The sequence below is a fragment of the Haliaeetus albicilla genome, chromosome 11, assembly GCF_947461875.1.
Source record: "Haliaeetus albicilla chromosome 11, bHalAlb1.1, whole genome shotgun sequence".
NCBI classification, from domain to species: Eukaryota; Metazoa; Chordata; class Aves; order Accipitriformes; family Accipitridae; genus Haliaeetus; species Haliaeetus albicilla.
This window is the reverse complement of record NC_091493.1, coordinates 10,384,170-10,407,753: the sequence shown is the minus strand read 5'-3', so window position 1 is coordinate 10,407,753 and position 23,584 is coordinate 10,384,170. Positions and strand designations below refer to the sequence as shown.

The 23,584-nt window shown below is 36.1% G+C and overlaps 1 protein-coding gene and 1 long non-coding RNA gene across 16 annotated transcripts in view; one reads left to right on the top strand and one right to left on the bottom strand.

The window, feature by feature from the left end:
- Positions 1–23,584, bottom strand: part of LDB3 (LIM domain binding 3) — a 130,081-nt gene that overhangs the window by 19,658 nt on the left and 86,839 nt on the right. For 5 of the 15 annotated variants that reach the window (XM_069796088.1, XM_069796086.1, XM_069796089.1 and 2 more), the window contains 5 exons: positions 15,810–15,845; positions 13,869–14,075; positions 9,240–9,404; positions 7,474–7,581; positions 1,768–1,815 (listed from right to left, as the gene is read on the bottom strand). In XM_069796088.1, the coding sequence (XP_069652189.1) occupies positions 1,768–1,815; positions 7,474–7,581; positions 9,240–9,404; positions 13,869–14,075; positions 15,810–15,845 (564 nt within the window). The remainder of the gene's footprint in view (positions 1–1,767; positions 1,816–7,473; positions 7,582–9,239; positions 9,405–13,868; positions 14,076–15,809; positions 15,846–23,584) is intronic. The other 10 variants (XM_069796094.1, XM_069796099.1, XM_069796090.1 and 7 more) reach the window with 9 other exon arrangements.
- The window catches only part of LOC138687698 (uncharacterized), a 60,584-nt gene that overhangs the window by 29,326 nt on the left and 7,674 nt on the right, over positions 1–23,584 (top strand). The window contains exons 4-7 of the long non-coding RNA XR_011326814.1: positions 13,679–13,837; positions 15,588–15,736; positions 20,673–20,718; positions 21,919–21,989. This is a non-coding gene — a long non-coding RNA (uncharacterized lncRNA). The remainder of the gene's footprint in view (positions 1–13,678; positions 13,838–15,587; positions 15,737–20,672; positions 20,719–21,918; positions 21,990–23,584) is intronic.

Genomic DNA, 23,584 nt, shown 5'->3' with positions numbered 1-23,584 from the left:
AATAAAACCCATTCACTATTGACCATCACTCTTACTCACCCTGAAAGCATAGTTTTACTTTCTTTTTCCCTTCAGTTTCCCCACCTGTGTGAACCAGATCCCTATCCATTTGTGGTGATAGTTTAAGAGTTATTTCCATAGTGGCTTTGTCTACAGGAAAACATTTGTCAGCATAAGAAAAGAAGCGTGCAGCTTTGCCGGGCCATTGGTCCATCCTGACTTGTACTTTGACAGTGGAAATAGATGCCATCTGGAGAGAACTTTACATATGGCAAACTCAATAAATTCCTTCCAGTACAGGTAAAAAATGTTCTGACAAATGTAAACTTTTGATTTTTAATTTTGAACAAAATAAACCTATCCTCACAACATAGCTTTTTGCTACTCTGACAGTGCTTATACTATAGATCTAGTTTGCATAGCACTACTGCCTCAGGCTAATTTATTTTGTCTATTTAGTTAGACCTAGAAACATAGCTATTGCTACAATGACTACAGCTAATTATTTCCGTACCTAGTCCGGGGCTTAGGCCTGGATTTGGGTCCACTATACCACGAGTGAACAGGACTCTGTATTCACTGTAAATTCTGTTAACTGTGCTGTGGTTTTGTAACCGCCAAAGCTGTTCCAAGCACAGTAAGACTTTTTACTTTCCATTCCTACCATCTATTTCCTGTTGATGCCTCCTCATCTGTAGTGCATAACGCACTGTACTCGGGGTCACGGGACAGAGGATCATTGCTCCTACCGTAGCACAGACAGGAAGATGTACACTTCAGTAACACTGGCTTCGCATACAGCTTTCAAAATGCCTTTAGCTAAACACATACTATCAAAAGACTTTTCCTTGTTTTAAAATCTACTACTCAAGGTAAACTAGACAGAAAACCAGTAAAACATACTTACCTTTACAGGATCAGTGATCAATATTTACAATGTGGATTAAAAGAGTTTAAATCATGTGTCATACAGCCTTAATCTGAAAATGGCATACGCTTAGCAAAGTCTACTCCCAGATGTGCAGTTCCATTGGTAGAAAGACTCATTTGAAGCTCTCTTAATGCACAAAATATATAAAGAAGTTCTGAGCCAGATTAGTGACACTTACACTGTCATGAAGAAAAAAGGTTATTCAAAATTCAAATGTTTCCCAAAGTTAATAGCATGGTAAAACCATGCCACTAGATTTCCTTGTATGTTCAGAGGAATGAAGTTGAAAAAAACAAAACCAACACACACCAAAAAATGTATTTATAGTACCAAAATCACAGCAAAATTAAAAAAAGAAGTCAACTACTGAACTCTTTCACAAGTGCATATTAAATACAGTAAGGAAGATAAAAAGGCTTGTCAAAGAGAAAGAAAGTGTTATACTACATCATTAAGGGTTTTAGTGAAGTTAAAAGATTTATCAGAATTTCTGCTGAAGAAAAGGAAATAGCATGTGATTAAAAGAAAGTAAGAAAGAAAGAAAGAATAAAAATATGTCCTAAGGAATAAAGATGCTTTAATGGAACAGGAAGCAATGGCATCTCGAAAAGCAGTGAAAGCACCCTTACTGAACTGATCTGTAGCAGCCAATGGCATGTGACAAGCAGCGAATTAAATACTGGCTCTGAAAACTATTAGTTGTCAGAAAAAGAAAGAGTAAATATTTCTAAGCAGATCATTTTTATGTTAACACTTCAGTAGATGCCTACTAGCAGCAATAAACTGGTTTGTTAAGTGCTTTTAAGGTAGAGTAGCTGCACAAAACGTTTTTATACCTCTTCTTTGACTGGTAGCTGATGGAGGTGGAAGAATGCCGGTTGAAACTAAAATGAGACAAAAGTTGTATTTGAAAAAAAAATATAGCAAGAAAATTGGGATATCTTGTCCTATGGTGAATTTCCTTATGAGTAAGAGGTGCTTTTAAGTGCTAAAGTAAACAACATGTACATATTTATAATCATATAAGATCAGTATTACATTTTGCTTATCTTATTTAAGCCAGGAATCATAGTGAAACCTGAATAATGGTAACATAAATAAATCAGCCGAGTATATAGCTCTATAAGTCACTCTCATCCAGTTTTGCTCGTTCTTTAGTTGTGGAATTCTAGTTCGACCACTGGACTGTTTGCTTTGACATTCACCATTTATTTGTATTAACATAGAAAAATAAGTATGAGTTTCTTTTTGTGTCATAAGCTTAAGTCGCACAACCCCACAGAAAGGACAGGCTGGAAGCAGTTGAAGCAACAACATCAAGCCATCACGTTCAACTTTTCCCTTGCAGTACTATTCTGCTGTTCATTTACTAAACAGAGTCTTAGGTAAACAGGTAGATTTTTTTTTTTCTTGGAGAAACAGCATCATTTCAGAACATAAATGATTAATTTATGTAAATGCAGAAAGTACTTAAAAGCCCGCACAATGTAATATCTGAGAAACAAGAGGATTCAGAATGAACACAGATCCTGTCTAAATGCAGAGCAGTGCAGGGCTGCATGGCATCAAATCACATCCCACAGGAGCACAGCCCACATTTGCCAGAATTACCAGAAGCCCATCATATGCCAGTTATTTTCCTAGCTTCTGGAGAGGAGTTTTTCTTCCCTTTACCACAGACACAGTGCCTGGATTAAACCCCTAGAATGACAGAAGCTACACCTTCCTTTTAGAACCATAATTGCAACTCTTTCCATCGTTTCTGTTTTTGTATTCCCAGAGTGCTGTCTCGCTGGTTGCCCTACTTTTACCCCCCAGATGGAATAACCAATTGCATAAAGAGCTTTGTAGCTTTTTTAAAACACTCCTGTTATGCTTTCTTTTTTGTAAGTAAGATCATAAGTGAAAATGTAAGATAACATTGCAGACTTAAAAGTAACACAACCAGTTACGGATTAATGACTTACTTCAAACATTCCTCTTCAAGAACATTTAGGAAAAGATTTTACTCATGTTAGGTGTTATGCATTTTGGCCTTGCTCACAAAAGCAAAATCACTGTAGAACTGAATCTACCAAAGTTTAAAAATCAGATTTAAATAGTTAAGGACATTGATCAAGAAATGCTCCTGCATTTTCTCGGCGGACCTTCATAAGGTATCTAGAAGGAAAAAAACCCCAACAAACACTGGAACAATGGTGGTAAAATCTCAGCCTCATTCTACCTGAGCATGTTTTACAGGATGGGGATACTGTTGTAACTAAACTAAGGTCATCCATATTTTATTTTGTACTAAAACTATAAGAAATGCTGCAATGCTCCGATGGTGGATGTCAAGCTGAACCTGGATTTTTAAGTCTGTATTTTGGCATGCTAGTGCGTTGCTTGATTTCTAAATGAAAACTATCAGATGCTCAAAATTTGAATTATAAATTAATTTAGAGGCCAGTTTTAGTCCCTTATGTCTGAATACACTAGCTATAATACATGACAGTTTTTAAAACAAACATGGAAGTAGTGTACAAAGAACCTATTTCAGGTGCAACACAGCCCTCCAAAACCAGAGTTTGCTTCTTGTACCTGATCATCAGGGAACCAATTTTTTACAGGTCCTACAAGTTTCTGATTTGCCTTTATGTTCCAAGGCTTGTTGAATTACTGAACTTCCAAGAGAGGTATTAGCTAACACAATAACATTTGCTGATAACGGCTTGAAGCTTATGTCAGCATGATAGATACCTGTGTCATCCATTGGCAAGTAAGATTTTAGGGCAGTAGTGTATAAAGCGGATATGCTGTAGATCTTGCATCTTTGACTTAAATAATTGCCAGGTACAAGCAGTAGGTTTTAGTAGTCTGATTAAAGCATTGCTTTCTGAAATGGACTGTTGTTTTTCATAGATTCACAGAATCTTTCAGGTTGGTCCTCAGGAGGTCTCTCATCTAACCTCCTGCTCAAAGCAAGGCCAGCTCTGAGGTCAGACCAGGTTGCTCGGTGTTTTATCCAGTTGTGTCTTAAAAACCTTCAAGAGTGGAGATGCATAGCCTCCCCAGACAACCTGCTTCCTTTCAAAGGGGCAGGAAAGGGTAAGATGGTCCATGCCTCTAACGCAGGAGGTAAAAGACATTTGAATTGGAAGTCAATTTTAATATCTCATGGTGATCTTTTTATCCTTATTACTCATTAAAATTGTGATTCACACCTATTAGTCCATATTGATACATAACTACTAATGAATTTATAGTTTCAAGGCCTTGCACTGCTTCCCTTCTCCCCATTAAAGGAATGTGAAATTAAAGTGAAATGGATAAAGGCTCAATCAAGAAATAGTATTATATTAGCTCCAAGATAGCCATGCAAGTAGTGTCAGCAAATAGTAGCTATGTTTATACTAATTTATTAGCTGTTTATATGTAAATTATACAAAATTGTTGCTTAACTGTTATTTCCAAGACAAACATAGCTCTTTTATGGAAGAGTAGAGTTATCCAAAAGATATCTGCATCTAATTCTTATACCAAAAGCTATGCCAGCAGTTGTCAATCCATCCCAAGTAACTGTTATACTCTATTCCTGACCAGCATAGCTACCACACTTCAATGTGAAGAGTGCCTATTCTGGGATTCAGAAGGTCTATCCATAGTTCCGTGACTAATACAAATGAATTATGAGCTTCCTAAATGAATAGCTTTCAGTTAAAAAACCCATATGCATGCATTAACCATTTTGTGAAAACATGCCTTCTACCTACTTGGGCAGCCTTATTCTAAGGATTTTCTATGATGATAAACTGTCTGTCTCTGAAAGGTTTCTAGATATCTACCACTTTTATAACTCTGGTGTAAACACTCATGATGCTATGATTCACATATTCATAAGGGTTTCCAAAGTTTTTAGATGACTCCAAGTATGGTCTTATAACTCAATAGTCCAATTTTAGAATGCCCCCCCGCCCCCCCCCCCCTTACTAGCAGCATTCTCAGTGTTCAAATCTATGTCTGTCTTCACCTAGTCAGATAGCTTCACAGAATAATAAAAACAAAATCCAAAGGAAATTTTATTTCTGAAATAAAGCCATTTCTTAAAACTGGAAAATTTGTAGTTTTGGCATTTTAGAAGTACGATGTGTTCTTTAGCTCTCCCCTTATGTCCTCCTATTCAAGATAATCAGAAATTGTCAATGAGTAGGATTTTTTTCACTCAAGTGTAAAAATGCCTTTCTAATCTTGGATGGACAATAAAATAAATCTGATTAAGATTTTACCAATGGAGTCCTAAAAGCGATATATAGAAAGCATCTGTGATTTTATCTTTCTGCATTCCTCCAAAATTGTTCATTAAATGAAAATCTTTCATTATTTGATTGTTTTTCTTGAAGGGGAAAAACTAGAGCCTTTTGTAATATCAATGCTAATCTCAATGAAATATGCATATATTGCAGAAATAAAAAGTATTACATGCAGTACAACTACTACATGCAGGCTTCACAGACCTATTATTAGCTATTATATACAATTCTCACTGAACTTAGGAGAATACCAAGGAAATCTCTTATGCAGGTATGTAAAAATATACATCTCATAGCAAGATTTGTATGGGTCCTAAGATATAGGCTGATAAAACATGAATAGATGTTCTCTGGCCAGAGTAGTCACCAAGGCTTCAATTTAATTTCAGGTTCTGACTGTTGGATACATTTCAGTCGTCAACTGAGAGAAACACTAAAATTGAGTCTTTTCTGTAGCTCAGAAGACGTAAATAGGTTTTGCATGCCAGTGTTTAATCAAGCTCAAATATGCAGTTATTGTTGCTTAGGAAGCAAGGGACTTTCTTTCCCTGGTTATAAGAGGCTTTTAACTGTCTCCTACAACAGCTATGTAGGACCCTCTTTTCACAGAGATATGTGATCATTCCCACTGACTAAAAGAGATTTGTTAGTAAAACAAACAGTGGATGAAATAGTACTGGTGACATTTAAGACCCTAATCATACCACAGGATTGAATGAGAAAGCAGCATAAGAATTACTTCTGAAATGCCTTGAGTACTCTCCCAAGTAACAAATGATAGGACAAGCGGAAATGGCCTCAAGTTGTGCCAGTGGAGGCTTAGATTGGATATTAGGAAAAATTTCTTTACCAAAAGGGTTGTCAAGCATTGGAACAGTCTGCCCAGAGAAGCGGTTGAGTCACCATCCCTGGAGGTATTTAAAAGACATGTAGATGTGGCACTTAAGGACACCGTTTAGTCGTGGACTTGACAGTGCTAGGTTAACAGTTTGACTCGATGATCTTAAAGGTCTTTTCCAACCTAAAGGATTCTATGATTTTTCACAATGTGAAAATTAGGTCCTCTTAAGGTATTTTATGATGGACATTCATGAATAATGAATTCCCTAAATAAGTCATCACTTTGCAATTTTCAAAGTTCATACATAAAACTAGATGTCAGTGGCAGTAAACACCCTTGCACCTGTTCTTACCTTCTATTCTTGGTAACATTCTGGTGACATTCACCAACCAATAGTTTAATTGAAACTAGAGTTACAATTAGTGTAATTCCACTCAAATAAACAGAATTACATCAGCAGTTCATTTTATTTCTTATGTTTTATCAGCTCCATGCTGGAATTACATCCACTATGTAATTCCCATGGCTGTAAACAGCCATGTTTACATCCTAAATCTCAGAACTCTTCTGATCTTCTGTTCTGTAGCTATTTCATTTTTGCACTGGTTTCAGTGATGTACAGCCAACCAAAATGCTTTCAAGTATGTACCTATGCATAGCACTTAACTGCTGCTTTGTATGATACTCACAAGAAAGATCATTATCATTCTTGATGTGTAGCCTTCAAACTTGCATGCTTTGTTCATTTCAAATATCACCTTTGAGTGATTCCTAACTACCTTTTTACATCAAGGTAAGACAGACATGGATAATTATAATCTCAAATGTGTTGCTGATTCAGTTTTTCATTATTTCTGAAGATTGTGTTCAAATAATAAATCTTAAAATCTACTGCTTCCTCCTCTGTTAGTCTTGACAAGGAACTTGAGTTAGTTAATGAAAGCAATGAAAAGGCTTAGCAGTGAGGCAGTACAGCAGCATTCCCTCTTTCTAGTGATAGATGCTACCTTTCCCCATCAGTGGTCTTTCATTAGTCATGATTAAAAGCATAATAAAAGAAGGTCTGTGATTCCTGTGATCCTGTGTTTTCACCAAGAAAAAAAAAAGTCTGTCATCCTCACCCAGCATCACTAGACAAAGATTTTAATTTGGCAAAACTAGCACAAACCAACCAACCAAAATACCTGTGTTCCAAAAGGATCTTTTGGTCACATACCCTAAATCTAAAACTTAGGTGTTTCCTAGCTTGGTTTTAATGTGAAAGATAAGCAAGAAGGCTATTCCTTCAAACACATCATGCTTTTCAATAGTCTCTGCCAAGCCAATCTCTTAAGAGGCTGAAACTGGAGAGAGCAATACAGAATAAAACCAAATTAAGTTAAAAGAAAAAGAAGACAGCTTTACAAATATACCTAGACTGAGATGAGATAGCAGATGAAATAGTGGAGGCTGCTAATGACATGTTCTTGGACCCATGGAAAGGCTTAGGCTGTGAAAGAGAGCTGGGGGCTGCAAGCACTCTGCAGAAGACACAGTAAAAGCATGAAAGCATGTACAAAATAATTTAACAGGGACAAAAATAGTGACATCAGAATCAAGCTTTGTTGGAGTTCAGATACAGGAGGACCGCTGCATAGTTACCAGGAACAGGTTTTCTGTAGCATACATCTGCAGACTTACAGAATAGCACAACCAAGCACATTCCTACAGAACACAAGACAAAATGCACACATTATGTAAAAATCTTAAAACCAGAGTCTGTTGATAACTAAGACAGACAATATTTCAGGACAGGACTTTTGTCAACGATACATGTTTTTATCTGCAAGATCTGAAGATGTTTGAGTCTGAATTGAAGCTAAATTTTTTAATATGGAAGCAGTACCAAACAAAAGATTCTCCTATTTAAAACACAAGTCATTGGCATGCTTAGTTTAGTAGAGGCATTTATTTTTGAAGCATATATTAGATAATCCATTTTCTTCATGTTACAGTTTCAGCTGTGGGATAAAGATTACTTGAACCATAGCATTATTTAATGTGAAAGTGCCTTACAGCACAGTTCTGAATTACAGAATAATACCTTATTCAAACCTCCTTTGCCCACTGGATGATTGATTTTCTTGTACTGGAATAAAAACAGTCACTGGAGTCCGGTAGGTCATGGTTAGGTAAAAACTGAATAAAGTGAAAAACTAAGTAGCTGGCATACATAAATAATTTAAGTCAAGTGGCAAAAATTAAACAAGAAGTAGAGCCAAGAGAAAATTTCCAATTCCATTTACACAAATCTAAGATATGACAGACTACATCTTAGGTCTCAATTATTTAAAGCAGTTTACGTTACTGGAAGCGTGTTTTTCCTTGGATTTTCAAAACATGCTAAAATATACATCTTTTAGGAATATTCATGTAGCAAATAACAAAGCTAAAAGAATAACATGCACCAAAGGAATTTACTCTTACTACTTCCAAAATTACTATAATGTAAGTGACAGCAGTATAAATCCCACATATTTCTTCACAGACTGTCTGTCAGCTTTTAATATGCAACTCCTACTGTAGTCCCAAGTGTTATGAATGCATACCTCCTTGAAACTCACTTTAGCTCTATAGCTAAATCTCAGTAGAGGAAAGAGAGTAGATAAATCTAATAGGAATTAATTGACTTAATACCTTACAGAGCAAGTCAATAATCAAATATGTGGTTTTACTGACATATTGCTCATTGTCCACCATGTTTTACTGACATCTGCTATGATATGGTAAGCTCAATCATGTGAGTAAATGACATTTTCTAATTTTCCATTTCATGTCATACTGCAGAAACACTATTAAAAGAACCTTCATTCAACCACTGTAACTACTATGAGGAGTTGTTTTGGTTTTATTACAAGTGGTGAAAAAACATTTCTAGTTTTAACCTTAGACTTGCTTTCTGAAAACATAAGCTGTATTGCAGACTTAAAGCTACATCTTTAGGGCAGTTTTATTTTGCAAATTCTTTGCAAACAAGAACAACGTACTTCAAAATAAGAAAACACACCAAAATGTAGAAAAGCATATAAAATAGGCTACAGGTTTTACATACTACATTCTTAAGTTAAGAATGTGTATGCAGCCTTTCCAGAGCCATACAGGGGTGTATTTGCGAAAGGACGAAGCAATGAAGCATTACCTTTGGAAGGAGGACGAGAAAGACTCTTGCGCTACTGAGGTGGTTGCTGGTGGTGTCATCAGACTGGCTGTATTTTGAGCAGCAGAAGCAGGCTGATGTGCTGAAGCATGTGGTGCAGGAGCAGAGGCAGAACTGGTAGACACCGGAGCATGCTCGACAGGGGTACTAATTAGAGTTAAATTAAATAAACAAGAAGCATCTTCAGAAGGTGCTTATTTAAAAGTAGAACATAAAACCTACTATGTTTGAACCTGAAGCTGCAAACATAGTAGCAGGCTGTGTTACTGAGAGAAAAGCACAATTATGCAAAGAAAAAAAAAAAAAAAGACATTTGTTAGGCCTTTTTGGATGTGCAGTTAAGACTGTAATGCAGTTTTGGTCCTGCTTGACTGAAATTTATCCCAGGTGTTATACACACGTAAGTCCTGCTCCCACTGAAGCCAGTGGTAAGAAACGTGGCGTGCAGTACTTAAACGGTTGCAAAGAGTCTGTCACAAACTCTTTGAACTTGGATAAATTTCATCCAATATTTACTCCTAGAGCTGAAGTTTATGTTAGGAGTAAACTTTTTAATTAGATGAAGAAAAGCAATTTAAAGGATATTATCATAGTCCTGTATCAGCAGGTTTCCTGCAAGTTCTGATAGTCTAGAAATCCAGTCAGCTTAGTTTTGTGTTGAGTTTAATCAGTTTTGTGCAACACAGGTAGTGGAAAGATGTTTAAAAGGAGTCCATTCATCTCTGACCTAAATTCACCTTACATTACACTGGCCAACCCATCAAACAATAAGATGCCTTTTTACACATAAAAGAGTAAGCAAAATACAAGGGGAAGATGTTGCATAAAATTTTACTACACCAGTTTTAAAACCACTTGGGTGATGAACAGGAGTTGTTATCCATGTGGCCCTCTCACGCTATTGTGGCACAGATAACATGGAGCAGAGAAATATTAACATTTAATTAATTTTCTCTTTATTTGATTGCAAAATAGAGTAATTGAAATTAATAATAACAATAAAAATCTAGTCTCATATCCTGTGGCCATTTTAGTAGCCTACAGAACTACTAGTGTCTTTCATCACCTGCTATCAGAGCACCCAGTGCTCATTAACATATTTCAGCCTTGCAGCCTCACTCAAATTTGGAAAGTATTACTTATCTCTTACAGATAGACAAATGGGGCAAAGTTACCTATTAGACAGCTTTGCAAGATAGTTTAGTCAAAGCCATCCACTGCTAAGAAATGAACCAATCTTTTGGAGGTTCAGTTTATCGTCTTCCACTAGCTCTTACCTCAAATGAAGAAAAACAAAACAAAACAAATCATTAAGTGGACATACAAGATTCAAGTTCTTTGCTGACTGTTTCAATGAACTTAATATCAACAAAAGAATAATAATATGTACATTCATTATTCACTTGTCAATAAACCTAAAAAAAATCACTAGGTCATTTAAAATTAAAAGGGGGGGGGGATTAAAAAAAAAGGGAGAAATAAGAAAAGAAAAAAGCTTGATTTTGTGTTCAGGCAGATCTTACTGTGGATTTTATTAATTATTATCTACAGAACAAATAAGCCAATGAAAAATAACTAATTGCAATTTGATTTTTTAGATTATTACACTATTTTGGGGCACAAACTTTAGTGACAGTATAAGCATATGTCCCCCAGGCATAAGAGACATTTTTCTTGATGCCATATTATTGTGCTGTAGATTAATTTTCTTTAGTAGTTATCCTAATACATCTTTTTTTTTTTAAATCAGGGCATTACTGTACATGACATAGTTGTATACGTTTCTTGTATAAGAAAATAATGGATATATTTTTACTTCTTTTGACCTAACTGATTAAGTATCCTGCCACATCTCTGGGTTCTTACAAACGACTCCTATCAGGGTGATGGAATTCGGCGATTCTCTTGTGCAACGTACAAAGAATGCCCAAAATATTCTTTCCTGAGCACAGTAAGTATTAAATAACAAAAGAAAGCTTACAGTTCCACAACTGTTTTTCAGCTGAACCTTAGCCCTCAAACATTCTTTCTCTCAGCCTTTTTTCCTATGCGAGTTTGCCATTGTGCAAATATTTTTCTCTTTCTTTCAGCCATTCTAATATTTTCTTTTGCTTCTCTCAGAAGCACTGATTCAACAAGTTATACTCCTCAGGACCTTGAATGAGTGCTTGATACTTCAGAATTTGTGATGCCCCTTGCTCTTCAAGGGACTGTCCCATTTCCCCTGTCCTCCTCCACCTTCTTGTATGGTTTAGTAGTCTAAATGATGGTGTCTTATTTCAGCTGAATATTTTACTGCTTGATTAGCTGAAATGGAAGTGTGGTTGTTATGCTCATCAATTTCAAAGTTGAATGCAACCCACAACAAAAGCAGAAAACCAGTATTTTCTCTCTTATGAGTTTCATCTGCAATTCTATACATAACAAGTGAGATCTTGAAAATACTCATCCTGTTTGCAATTCTAGTTTTCAAATCATTACACCAAAAGTTTTGCAACAGTTTTGCAAAAGTTTGTCCATCATAATATGCATTTAAAATTCAGATCAGTTCTTCCATCTTGATGCATTTGCATTATGATGTAAATTCTTCCACTTAGCTAATACAGTATCAATTACATAGACTATGTAATAGAGTAGCTGTATATTATATATCACTGCTATGCATCACGAGCTAGTCTGTTACCGAGTTTTAATACTCACAGGATTTTTTTTGCAGTGGGTACTGGAATTGTCACATTAAAAGTTGTTGAGTCAAAATTTACTACTTAACATATCTTTAATTTGGTAAACAGGAAAGGACTGAAACTATACTTCACATAAAAATAGAACTTAATATATGTCCTAAAACCAAACACAAACTAGGATTTCACCTCTTCTGTCTCTATTTTCACTGATGTGAAAGGGAATTTGCTACAGATTTCAAAAGAATCAAGACTCCATACCTTAAATAAAAGAAAACAGTGAAGTTACTTAATCGTAATGATCTCCAAAATGTTAACCAAAACACATACTCAGTAATATATATTTGAAAGAAAAAAAAAAAAGAAAACATAAGAATATGCATAGACACGGATCTCTGTGGAGACAGATTTGAACTAGACAAACACATATAAATAAAATAAATGCAAATATACTGGAATACCTTATAAAACATAAAATAAATACAAACAAATTTTATCTTGCATGCTGTTTGTAACAGTTCTTTTTATGTCATCAAAATGTTAGAAGCTTGATCACCTTCCTGCAGGGTAGACTATATTAAGTAACAAAACAAAGAATTGGAATAAATATAAACGATGTAGATATAACCTTAAAAGTGAAGGTGAGATCTGGTTACATAAATTATAGCAGTTGGTAACTAATTCTCTATTCAGTTTTATAGAAAGAACTTGGACTAACTTGACTGTTTTTAGTTACACCACTACAAACTTTAAATAATTTTATTTAGATATTCAAATACAATAATTTTTTCTTAAGATCACCTCCTTTCTAGAACTTGGACTAACTTGACTGTTTTTAGTTAAACCACTACAAACTTTAAATAATTTTATTTAGATATTCAAATACAATAATTTTTTCTTAAGATCACCTCCTTTCTAGATTTTAAATCTGACTTTTTTCTTTTTTTTTTTTTTTTTTTTAGTTCTTCAGGTGCAGAGTAATTTTAAGAACTGATAAATGCGAATGCTGCTTTATCAGGCAGATCATCTATTATAACAGCTTCGTTATTATGTATTTTATGGAATTGGTTTTTTGGTGTTTTTTTTAATACAGTCATTCTTTATGCTTTTAATTTTACAGTATTTTGTATTTTAAGGAAAATCAAAGGAAATGGATGTTCTCAAACATCTCCATATTTGTGGTAACAAATAAACATAAAATGCACAATGTGAGTAAGTTACGTGGAAGAAAAGCAACACACATATCTCTTTTCAGCTGATTTTCACCCATGAAAAGGAACACAGATCAGCAGAGGTTAAGAGGATAATAATGGTTAACAACCATAATGAGAAAACACAGCAAGAAACGCACTCTAACATTAAAAAAAATAAGCGCAGATTACACTTCTTTCTCTCAGTAAAGTCCTGAGACTTTCTGTCCAAATAACAATTGAGTGGATTATTAAAGCAGTACTTAGTCTCCTTTGTGTAATACATGAAGTTCTTTTTGTTTCAAATCCTCCAACAGATCTCTTGTAAAGAATTGAAAATATAGGGAACAAAAATAAAAATGAATAGGCAAAAATTATCTCTTATTGTAGCACTTGTAGAAAAAAAGTGCTGGAGAAGGTGTTTAGAGCAAGACATAACCTGTAAGAGTTTTGCATTTGAATATGGGAATGTTTGTAAAAATACAGTGAATAGTATCAGCTGCTGTTTCTCTGCAGAAGGTGCTTAATGACTGTTGTCTCTGTATTGTAGGTGCGATCCTTGAGAATGCCACTTAAAATGTCAAACCCACATGAACTAGAAGTTGCTGGAATTTGTAGAACTTAGACACTTGCCTTGTAGGCAACGGGCATTTCCGTCTGAAGGAGTTAGAGTTTGTTATTGCCAAACCATTCCAAAGCTCCAAACGAGGTCAGTTACGCAGTTACACATCACAGTGTACCTTTGTTTACTAGATGAAGTAAGAGGGACTTTCTGGCCAGTCGTGATGAAACTGGCCTCCCCCTGACTTGTACCCGCTCCAAGCCTCACAGACCCCTTGGAAGCCACTGGCTTAGCATTGTCAGTGTTGGCATCCATGGTGCATGATTTAGGAGGATGCCAAATACTTGAGGTCACATACTGTGGCGCATGCGGAGTAGCTGCAGGCCTGGGTAACAAAGATTACAAGGGGATTTGTAAATGATGTATTTATTATCACGTCACCAATTTCCCAGGTGACAGCAGGTATTTGACAGAACTCCAGCCACAGAAGCAGCTGATGGTTTAACAGAAAAAGGCTTGTTTGATTTTTTAGTGGTCAGAGATACATGTGCTTACTGCCTACTACAGCAAAGAAAGCAGCATTTTAGAATGCCGATACCTGGCCCTTTAAGACAGCAGTTATTATTTATACGGAGTAAAGCCTTCAGAAAAAAAAAAACAAACCGAAAGTGCTGAACCTCATAACTGAAAAGATAAGTCCAGGTTTAATAATGAAGGCTTTATTTTTCTGTCTTTTCCTTTTCCTGGAAGAAGATTTATATCTGTAAATAGCCAGTGTCCTCTTTTTGTATCGCCAAATTCCTTATACCATAGGAGATCATCATGATATTGCAGATGAAGTCATGACAAATCTTGATAGCTTATTAGTTTATTACTGCTTAAGACAGGAAAGGCTTTAAGAATTAAAAAGGTACCTTGTGTTAAATCTGGAAATCATATTGCTAGGAATATCAAAATGGGACACAGAGCAGAGCTGTGATGATAATGGAGGTGGAAAAAAGCTCTGGTATGACAAACCATGCAAGATTAAGGCAATGTAGTATGACACTAACACCAGTCATACATCAGAAATTGTTCCTGGGAAAATAAAATAAAATAATAATAATAAAAAGGAGAGTTCAGTGGAGCAGCTGCATAGTCCTGTAGATGATGTTACACAAATGAAACTGCTAGTGAAATGCTAACGTGTTTCTTTTTTTTTCAATTTAATTTATATACAGTTATACAGGAATCAAGGGGTTTAGTTCATTCTCTTGACATAATTAATTTAAAAAATAAAAATCAATTTTCCCTACTGTTCCAAGTGCCAGTTCCCATTGCTTGTGTCATTGGTAATGATAATGCTCACACTTGGATTTTAGCTCTATGCAACCTTTGTTGAAATGTAAGCAGTCTCATAAAAAAAAAAAGAAAAGTGGTTGCATGTTGTTTAGGCAGGAATCAACAAGACAGAGGAAAGCAGTGAGATAGAATTCTTTTCATGACAAACTAATAAAAGGCATTTCTTCGCTCCATTAAACATTGGTCAGATTCACTCAGGAAGTACCTGTGTTTCAGTACTTGTGTGTTTTAGTATCTGAACTAATAGAAAACAATACATTTCTATTATGTAACTGCAAAATGTGTTGAGATTCTTTGGGAGAAAACAACTTTTGACTGAAAGAATTTACTTACAGAGATACTGTTTTGAACCTCATAAACCATCAAGGATTAATAAAGATATGCAAGAATCTGATATATAAATGTTCTTAAAACCAAAAAGATAATCTTATTTGGATTTCAAAAACATCTTGAACAAACTAGACAAAATTTAAAGTGGAAATTGTTCTTAAAACTCCATCACAAACTGACAATACTCCATTTCAAGAACATTTGATAAAAGCTTCTTATTTTTCAGGTTTATAAGTTCCAAGAAATGTGATCCCTACCTGCCCCATCTCACAGAGCTTTTTGAAGACTACAGTAGAAAGAAATGCCTAACAAACCCACTTAGTTGAAACCTCTACATTCATCATCTGCTCAGTGTACAATTTTTGTGTTTTTGAGGTAAGACCAATATAGGGAAAGCAGAGGTAAACTCTGAATAGGAGGTAAGCCAAACACACACAGCAAACATTACCTGTTTTCTGATGCTGCAGAAACATTTTCCTTATCTCTGTGAAAGGAGGGGATGATACAATATGAATAAAGTAAATGCAATTGCCAGTGGCTGAAAAAAAAAAACCAAACAACAAAAAAACCCCAAACAAAAAAACCAACCAAAAAACCAAATGGGGAGAAAGTAGATGGGTTGAGAAGAAATGTTTGGTTGCAAAAAGCATCCTAGAGTGGTTGCTCATAAATATAGTTGTGAGAAACTCTTCAGATCTCCAAGTGAAACCCACCAAATATGCAAGTTTAGTGTATGCTTCTTCTCAGTTGCAAATAACTTTGTTTCGATATTAAAGTAAAATGAAAGAAAATTAAGTTACAAATTAGACATTGTATGTATGTATATAATTCCCGGCATAGTTTTGACTTTAAGTTCCCTCTTAAAAGAAAATGTCAAGAATATTCCAGCGGAACATATTCTGATGCCACCTCCAAGCAGTAAAAATAATCAGTCTTGGGCAGTCCTCAAGGATCCAATATTTTGAAGTGATAAGCAGTTAAATTGTTTACAAAAGACTTATACAAGATGGATTATGTATGTCTGGCATCACTTAAAAATTCTCTGTCCTATCCAAGTAAGTACTAATTTTCTCATTCTAAGTCGGACTAGAAACATGTGAAATAATTCCTTTGTTGAGGTAAGGAGTAAGTCAGCCTCAATTTCAGTGTAGAGAATTAGGCTGTTATTCTGTAAAGACACATACACGCTTACAAAAATAACTCATCAGTTTAAGTGCAAGCAATTGTGTATCTGTAGGAAGTTAAGACATAGGTATTCTCATTAAGAATAGAATCCTTTAACCTTAGACTCCTAAGTTGAAATTCAGTTAAGTAAGATAGTCTGAATAGTTAGCAATTTAGTGGCTGGTTGTGTCCTTTCCGATTTAAGGAATTGAGCTGGAATTTCAACATGTTTAAAGTTGAAGTATGCCAGATGAGAACATTTTTCTTAACTGGGATCTCGGTTTACAAAACACAAAGCAAATGTCCTCATTTACCCAACTGAACCTTCTTTCTGAAAAGTCCTTTGAAAAAAAGGAATACATGTATTAATTTATGTGGATTTGTGGGGATGCAGTCATTACCTTACATTACATTAGGAAGGCTTTTCTTAATATTTTCCACATAATTAGTAGTATTCCATATATTTCTATCTGTGTTTATGTATGCACACATACACATATGTATATAAGTACAGTCACATACTCCTTCCTTAGTTTAGCTGCAATAAAGTTCTAAAAACCAGTCCGGTTTACTTCAGCAAAGGTTTGGGCATAGGTGTTCTCTACCAATTTTTAAAACCTCTAACTAAAATGTAACCCCTAAAATATATGAATTGAAGCCAGATTTTCAAACCCAGAAGCAGATCTGAAATGATCCTCAGGTGTGGGTGGCTGACTAAGAACGCGTTTATGGTCAGAATGGAAGAACCTGTCTTGAAAGTAAATACCCCAATAAGATCAATTGGTTCACCACTCTAAAGCAATGAGAAACCAAACACTATCTTTATGGTAACCAAGCCGTGAGTTCACTGGAACGTCAGGTATAGGAAAGCCAGGATGAAACAAGATAGAGGAGGATGGATTAGAAACTGTGCGGGGGGAGGAGGGGGTGGGTGGGGTGTTTGAAGTGTTAGTATACCAAGAGGCATAATCATGCGAGAATGTTAAAAAACACAGTCACAGCCTGACAAGAATAAAGCATTGTTTATTTCCAGTGTTACCAAATATTCTATGAGAAATTACAGTCAAGACCAAAAGGCAGGCAGGTGGGGTCAGGCAGAAGCAGCGTTAGGCCTCTGTTGTTAATATTAATCTGATCCAAACTTTTCTGCTCCGCTAGCTGTGGCTATACTGAAGAACGCAGAAAAATGTCACTTGACTTTGAGGTCAGGATTTCACGAAAGCTTTTTCCATGAGTGTACAAGTATAGGCTAATGTTGAGTGACGATGGCAGGGGAGTTGTGAAGGTTAAAGAGAGAGAGAGAAGTATAGTAAACATACTTCCACAGAATAAAGCAAAGAAAAAGGCAGAGAGTAAAGGGAAAGATGAGCTCAAAGGCACACAATACTTCTTCGTGGTTTTGCTTCCAGGTACTATTTCTCTTCCCAGTGAACAGGAGTCATTCCCATTCGGCTAACAGTGAGAAAGGCTCAAGATCAGATGTGCCTCTTATGGGCAATACTCGCATTTTGAGGAACAGACTATTGGACTTCCAGCCTTTACAATCAAACATTTTTTGCTAACTAAATGCAGAATTATTTTTACTTTTGAGTCAAATACATCCCTGGGGCAGGCTCAGTGAAGTTGATACCTTCACAACATGAAAGAATTTGGCTCAGAATATTATGAGCAGTTTGTATCTCTGTGGCTACACTGGCTGCTCAAACAACTGACAGTAGTAGATAGTAGTTTTCAGCTATCTGGGAGAGATTTAATACTAATGGTTTTTTTGTCTGCAGCCCTTTTAGTCTCCAGCTGGAACGGCTTTTGATAGAAAGGCCTTAGTCAATGACTGTTCTGAGAGAACAGTGCAACTCTCACAGATTTTATTAAATATTGGACATATATCTCAAAGAAGATTTATTTATGCAGTATACCATCTTCCCAATTACACATTATATTATACAATAGAAATTATGAAATGTTTCCTTCTCATAAAAATATGCTACATGATAGGGTCATAAAGACAGAATGAATGAAATGATAGAGTCTTTCCCTCCCACACACTAGCAAGAATTATAATAGTTTGAGTAACAAAACGTAAAACTCATTTGCAAGCCAAGCTTGTGTGTGCTATTGGATCCTAAAAAGAGCCTGAAGAAACTTCAGACTTTCCAATAAGTGAGTCTGAACTGTATGTACTGGACATTGGAATACTTTCCTATTCTATTTTATTTTTGGAAACCAAATGTAAAATATTCCCAAACAAACATGTACGTGTAACAGGTGACCTGAGATGTGGAGCTTGTGCACCTTCCATCTACCTTCTCCTTGGAGAATAACAGATCTAGATTCTCTCTCTTGAATAGCTCCTCTCTGTTCCATTAAAGTGTTGTAGAGACAGAATCATTTAACTGTAATGAAGATCTGATGACATAAGGAACACTAGGCATCCTGAGAGACCACATGGTCCTTCAACTCTTCCCTGTCTTTCAGAACTGAAGCAATAAGTGAATACTATAAGTGATTTTTTTTCCTCCATATTCTCATGGAGCAAGACTATTTTTCTCATTTTGCAGATGAGGAACTAAAACTTAACAGAATTTGCTCACAGTCAAAAAGAAGGTCCACAGTAGGGCAAAGAACTAAAATAAGCCCTCCTGAATCCCAACTGAGTAGTTAAAATATCAGCTCACACTCTTTAATAAGAGATTATGGATTTTTAAATAAATATTACTATTCAGTTTATCAGTATTTCCATGTATTTATCATCCAATAGCCTTCTATAGAACCTGACAGATATATACTGGCCTTTTATCAAAGATTAAATAGGTATTAAGACTTACAGATTACAATTAAAAATTCTGTTTCTCTAGTAGGATATTGTGGATTTCCAGGACTTGTTCTTATTAGACATATAATAGCGTTCATCCTAACATGTACTTATATTTACATAAACGTATTTGCCTACAAATAAATTTTCCTTTTAAGAAGTCACAAAAGAATTTAAAAACCCCAAAACTTATAGGGTGTCTGGAACTAAAGTTGTGTGAAAGCTATTTCATAATTGCCTTCCAAACATTTTTGTCTCAAAGGCATGAGATGCTGACGCTGTTGGAAACTGGACATTGAGCTAGATTAGCTGCTGTTCTGTTCCAATGAGGCTATTCCTACCTTTCTGTGTTTGCAGCTGAGAATTTTTCCATGATCAGATAAATACAAAATTATTGCGATTGTTTGTCTTTTTTTTTCCCCCAAGCTATATTTTGTTATTTTAACAAAAGACACCATAAGACACACAAAGAAATCATAGGCAGTTAACTGAAGAGGACAGAAGACAACTATCATGCTGGTTTAGTTAAAACTTCAGCTGAGGATCAGAAAACAGGGGTAGAAGAACTAGTCTCTCTTTTTCAGCCACTGTAGTTAAGAATGTGAGCAGCCCACGCCAAAACAATTGCAATATATCCTACTAGTATGTCTGCTTTCCAAAACAGGGAGATACATTTCTCCCAGAAGGTATCCTGGTTTGTGCAGACAGTGCCACAGAATAGGAAAAGCATTATCATATATTCAGTGGAAGAAAAAACAACCAGCAACTCATTCTCAGCAAGTAGTGTGGAACTCAAAGCAGCTCACTAAACCCAAAGCAAATACCTTCTGTGGATGCATTTTAGTGGCATCTACTGGTATGCTGTTATATTTAACAGTCAAATAATAAACACAGCTGGAAAGACAGCAGCATCGGTGTTGGTGAAAGTTAAGATAACTCTTTTCCAAGACCGACATAGTGGTATTGGGCATGCAAGTATATGTACTCCAATTTATCTTATTGGTAAACACATCACTTTAATAAGAACAAAGACTGCAAAATTCTAAGTATGTGGAGCAATTTGAGCTGGGCTATATTTCAGATAATTATTCCCTATCTTGGCCTTAAGTGTGCAATTGGATTTACCTGAATGGTTCCCTCTAGCTTTTTGTAGTCCCCCTGGTAAAGCGCAGGTATCTGCCACCAGGCGCCTGAACACAGGATCCAGTTTTTCAGTTTGTATTTGTGACTATTACAGACAAAACCAATGCACAACAAGCTTAGGTATTGTACACCAGCAAATTATTCCCCCTTCACTGAAGCATTCTTTCTCATCATGACTTCACTTTTCTCCAGGGAAGCCAAGAGAAGAACAAGAACCCATAGATCTCAATTTCAGCTGGTAGTTTTTTAGAGCTACTTTTTAATTTGTGCACACCGATGATATGAAAATTCATACTTTCTCTACATGGTATTATCCTAAGTTTGAAGCTGCATCTGAAATAGACTAATGCGTCTCTTCTATTCGGTTCCCAAACCAAATAAGTGGTATGAATTAGAGCAGTTGTCATTCTTTCAGAATGTGGATTACATTTGATTTCATAAATTCTCTTAAGGATTTTCTTACCTTCCCTCTCTCTCTTTTGTAATCATATAACATTCTGGGTCAACTAGAAAAGTGCTTACGTGGAAATGAGCTATTAGGAAGTTATTAGTATTTAGGGTAATTTTGCTGACATTAATGCAATTTAGAAGCAGAATAAAAGGAAGCAGTGCCACTGCTATGCTATCAGCCAGTTCTCCAGCTCACCCTAAACAAAGCTCTGTGAGCCAGTCTGATGATCCACAGACCACAACTGAGTACCTCTGGGTTACACGTGCTTGTGGGAAAGACTGCTACATGCAAGAACTGCTTTTTCCTTGTTGGACTGAAGGCAATGCAAGGGAGTACTCGGAGAGAAAGGTAGCATTGTGCACTGGTATCATGGTTAGTCATCTACATCAGCGGAAGGATGCATATGAGAATCTCAAACGTTGCACAGTAGGAATGAAAGTGATGTTAATTTCTGCCCATGCAAAAGTTAACTGCTGGACAGGAACATGCAGAAGATGGGAGATGGTAAAGACAAGATGTTAAATATAGGTCAGTACACATGCATCCCGCCCCCCCCCAACTGAATCTTGAGGTTTAACAAGCTCTGTTAGCTTATACGTTACTTTATGAACTATTTTGAGAAAAGCTTCATGGTATTTGCTAATTTCTTTTGGAGGCCTCACTTTTCCAATTTTAAGTGAGTACATTCAAGCAGTTACACTATACCTTATGGTCACCATCTTTGATCAATTGGTTCTACAGAGAACTGGCTTGAAAACAAGAAATTTATGATCTCTAAATTCATTTTTTTTCCACAGAACTTTCAGGAGTATTTGGGAGAAGAAAGACATTATATTTGATCAATTTTCCCTTCTAGTTTCACTCAGAATTCCATAGAGACAATTGAGTTATTTCACTATTCCTCTGTTTTTGTCACTCTTTAGGTGCTAAAAGGTAAGTGGGGATCAGAATATATTAAACTGATGTACTTATTATTCTTTATTGCAGTTATGTTCCTTAAATGAGAAAGGTACCTATAGAAATCTGCTTTATTTCATGGGCTGTCGTGGAAAAATAAGGTATATCTTTCAAAAGGATTTTGGTAATCTGATTAGCACACAGATAGGAAGTTTTTGGCAATTGGGCAGGTCAGCAATGCTGATCATCGGAAATTCTGGCAAATGAAGGAAGGGGATTAAGGTGCCTTAGCTTGTCTTGGAGGTGTCAGATGGCTTTGATAAGCAGCAGTAGAACAAAGAATGTTATTGTGCTTGAGAGCAAATTTTAGTTAATTCATTTACATGTATATTGCAGAAAGCTGTTGATTAAAGGCTAACTGATTAAAGTCATTATCTGGTACTACCATGTACCATACCAAAATTCTAGCTTTTTAACTTTGCAAACTAAATTTTTTGCAAGTATCCATGTATTTTTTGATACATGTAATAGTCCCAGTCACTGAAAGTCATGGTAGACACTGCTAAAGAAGCCACAAAATCAACTTAGTCCCTGTGGGAACCTGAGTGCACAAATGAAAAAATGGTGTCACCTCTTCTGCCCCTGAAGAATGCTTCAGACAGCTCTGTGATCAAGAGTTGGACTTTTCAAAAGTGATAAAGTAGTCCCTAAAATAGCTGCTACTGAAGATATACTCCACACAGCTGTGCATAACGAGAACAAAACGGCAATGAGGTGAAAGCGACCTCTATATTTGTTACATAGCAAAAACTTAGTCTCCTTCCCATGCAGGCAGGTGTGAAAAGAGGGAGGCAAGGGAAGGAGCCACAGAACCTTTTTCCTTTTGTAATTTTTTCATGCATGAAAGGAAGAGAGGTCAAGTTCTCATGCCTGCTTTCCTAAAGTCACACACTAGCCATGTCCCATCAGCACACACTGCATGCAGTCAGTATTCCTGCTGCAAACTAAGCACCGTAGGAGGTGAGGAGGAGACCATTTGAGTAGAAGGCAAGGCAGCAGTATTCAGGAAACAGGTTAGTTTAGATCAAACGGTCTTATACCACAGCAGAAAATGAGCATTTCCCTGTGTCATAACCAGACAAGCAGATTTACCTGGAAGGCCTTTTGGTTTTGATTTCCTACTGGCATCAGCTTTGCTGTGTCTTCATTAAATGCTTATAACACTATGCTTTACTGGCAATATTGGGAAGGGCAAGGGGTTAATATCACTATCCACATCCTGCGTTTTACTTGATTTTTGGCACAGAGGCTATTTAGAAGACAGTATTGTCACCAACCATTGTCCTCTGCTCAGCAGAACAGTCATGGTTCAAAATATATTCATCACGGGACAGATATACCTGCCTATCATCAGTGCTATTTTAAAGCATTACATGACTCATCGAGTCTTCAGTCAGGAACCTATTTTAAGCCTCACTGTCGTTAACTGAGGCTAATTTTCCTAGGCAAAACAGCAGACTTCTGCAAGTGGTCAAGAAACACTGCAAGAAGGGATTGGTCAACCAGAAGCAACAGTGAAATAAGCCTGGACATATCAAGAATAAGGCATAACCAGGCCAGACTTGACCTTTCGCTAGAACAAAGCTAGTGGTTTCTTAAAGCTGTTAATGATTTCTTATCAGGCCTAAGTCTGTTACAGTCTCTAGCAATGAGATGTAGTAGAATGACAAATCCAGCCCAATTTCTCCACCTTTCA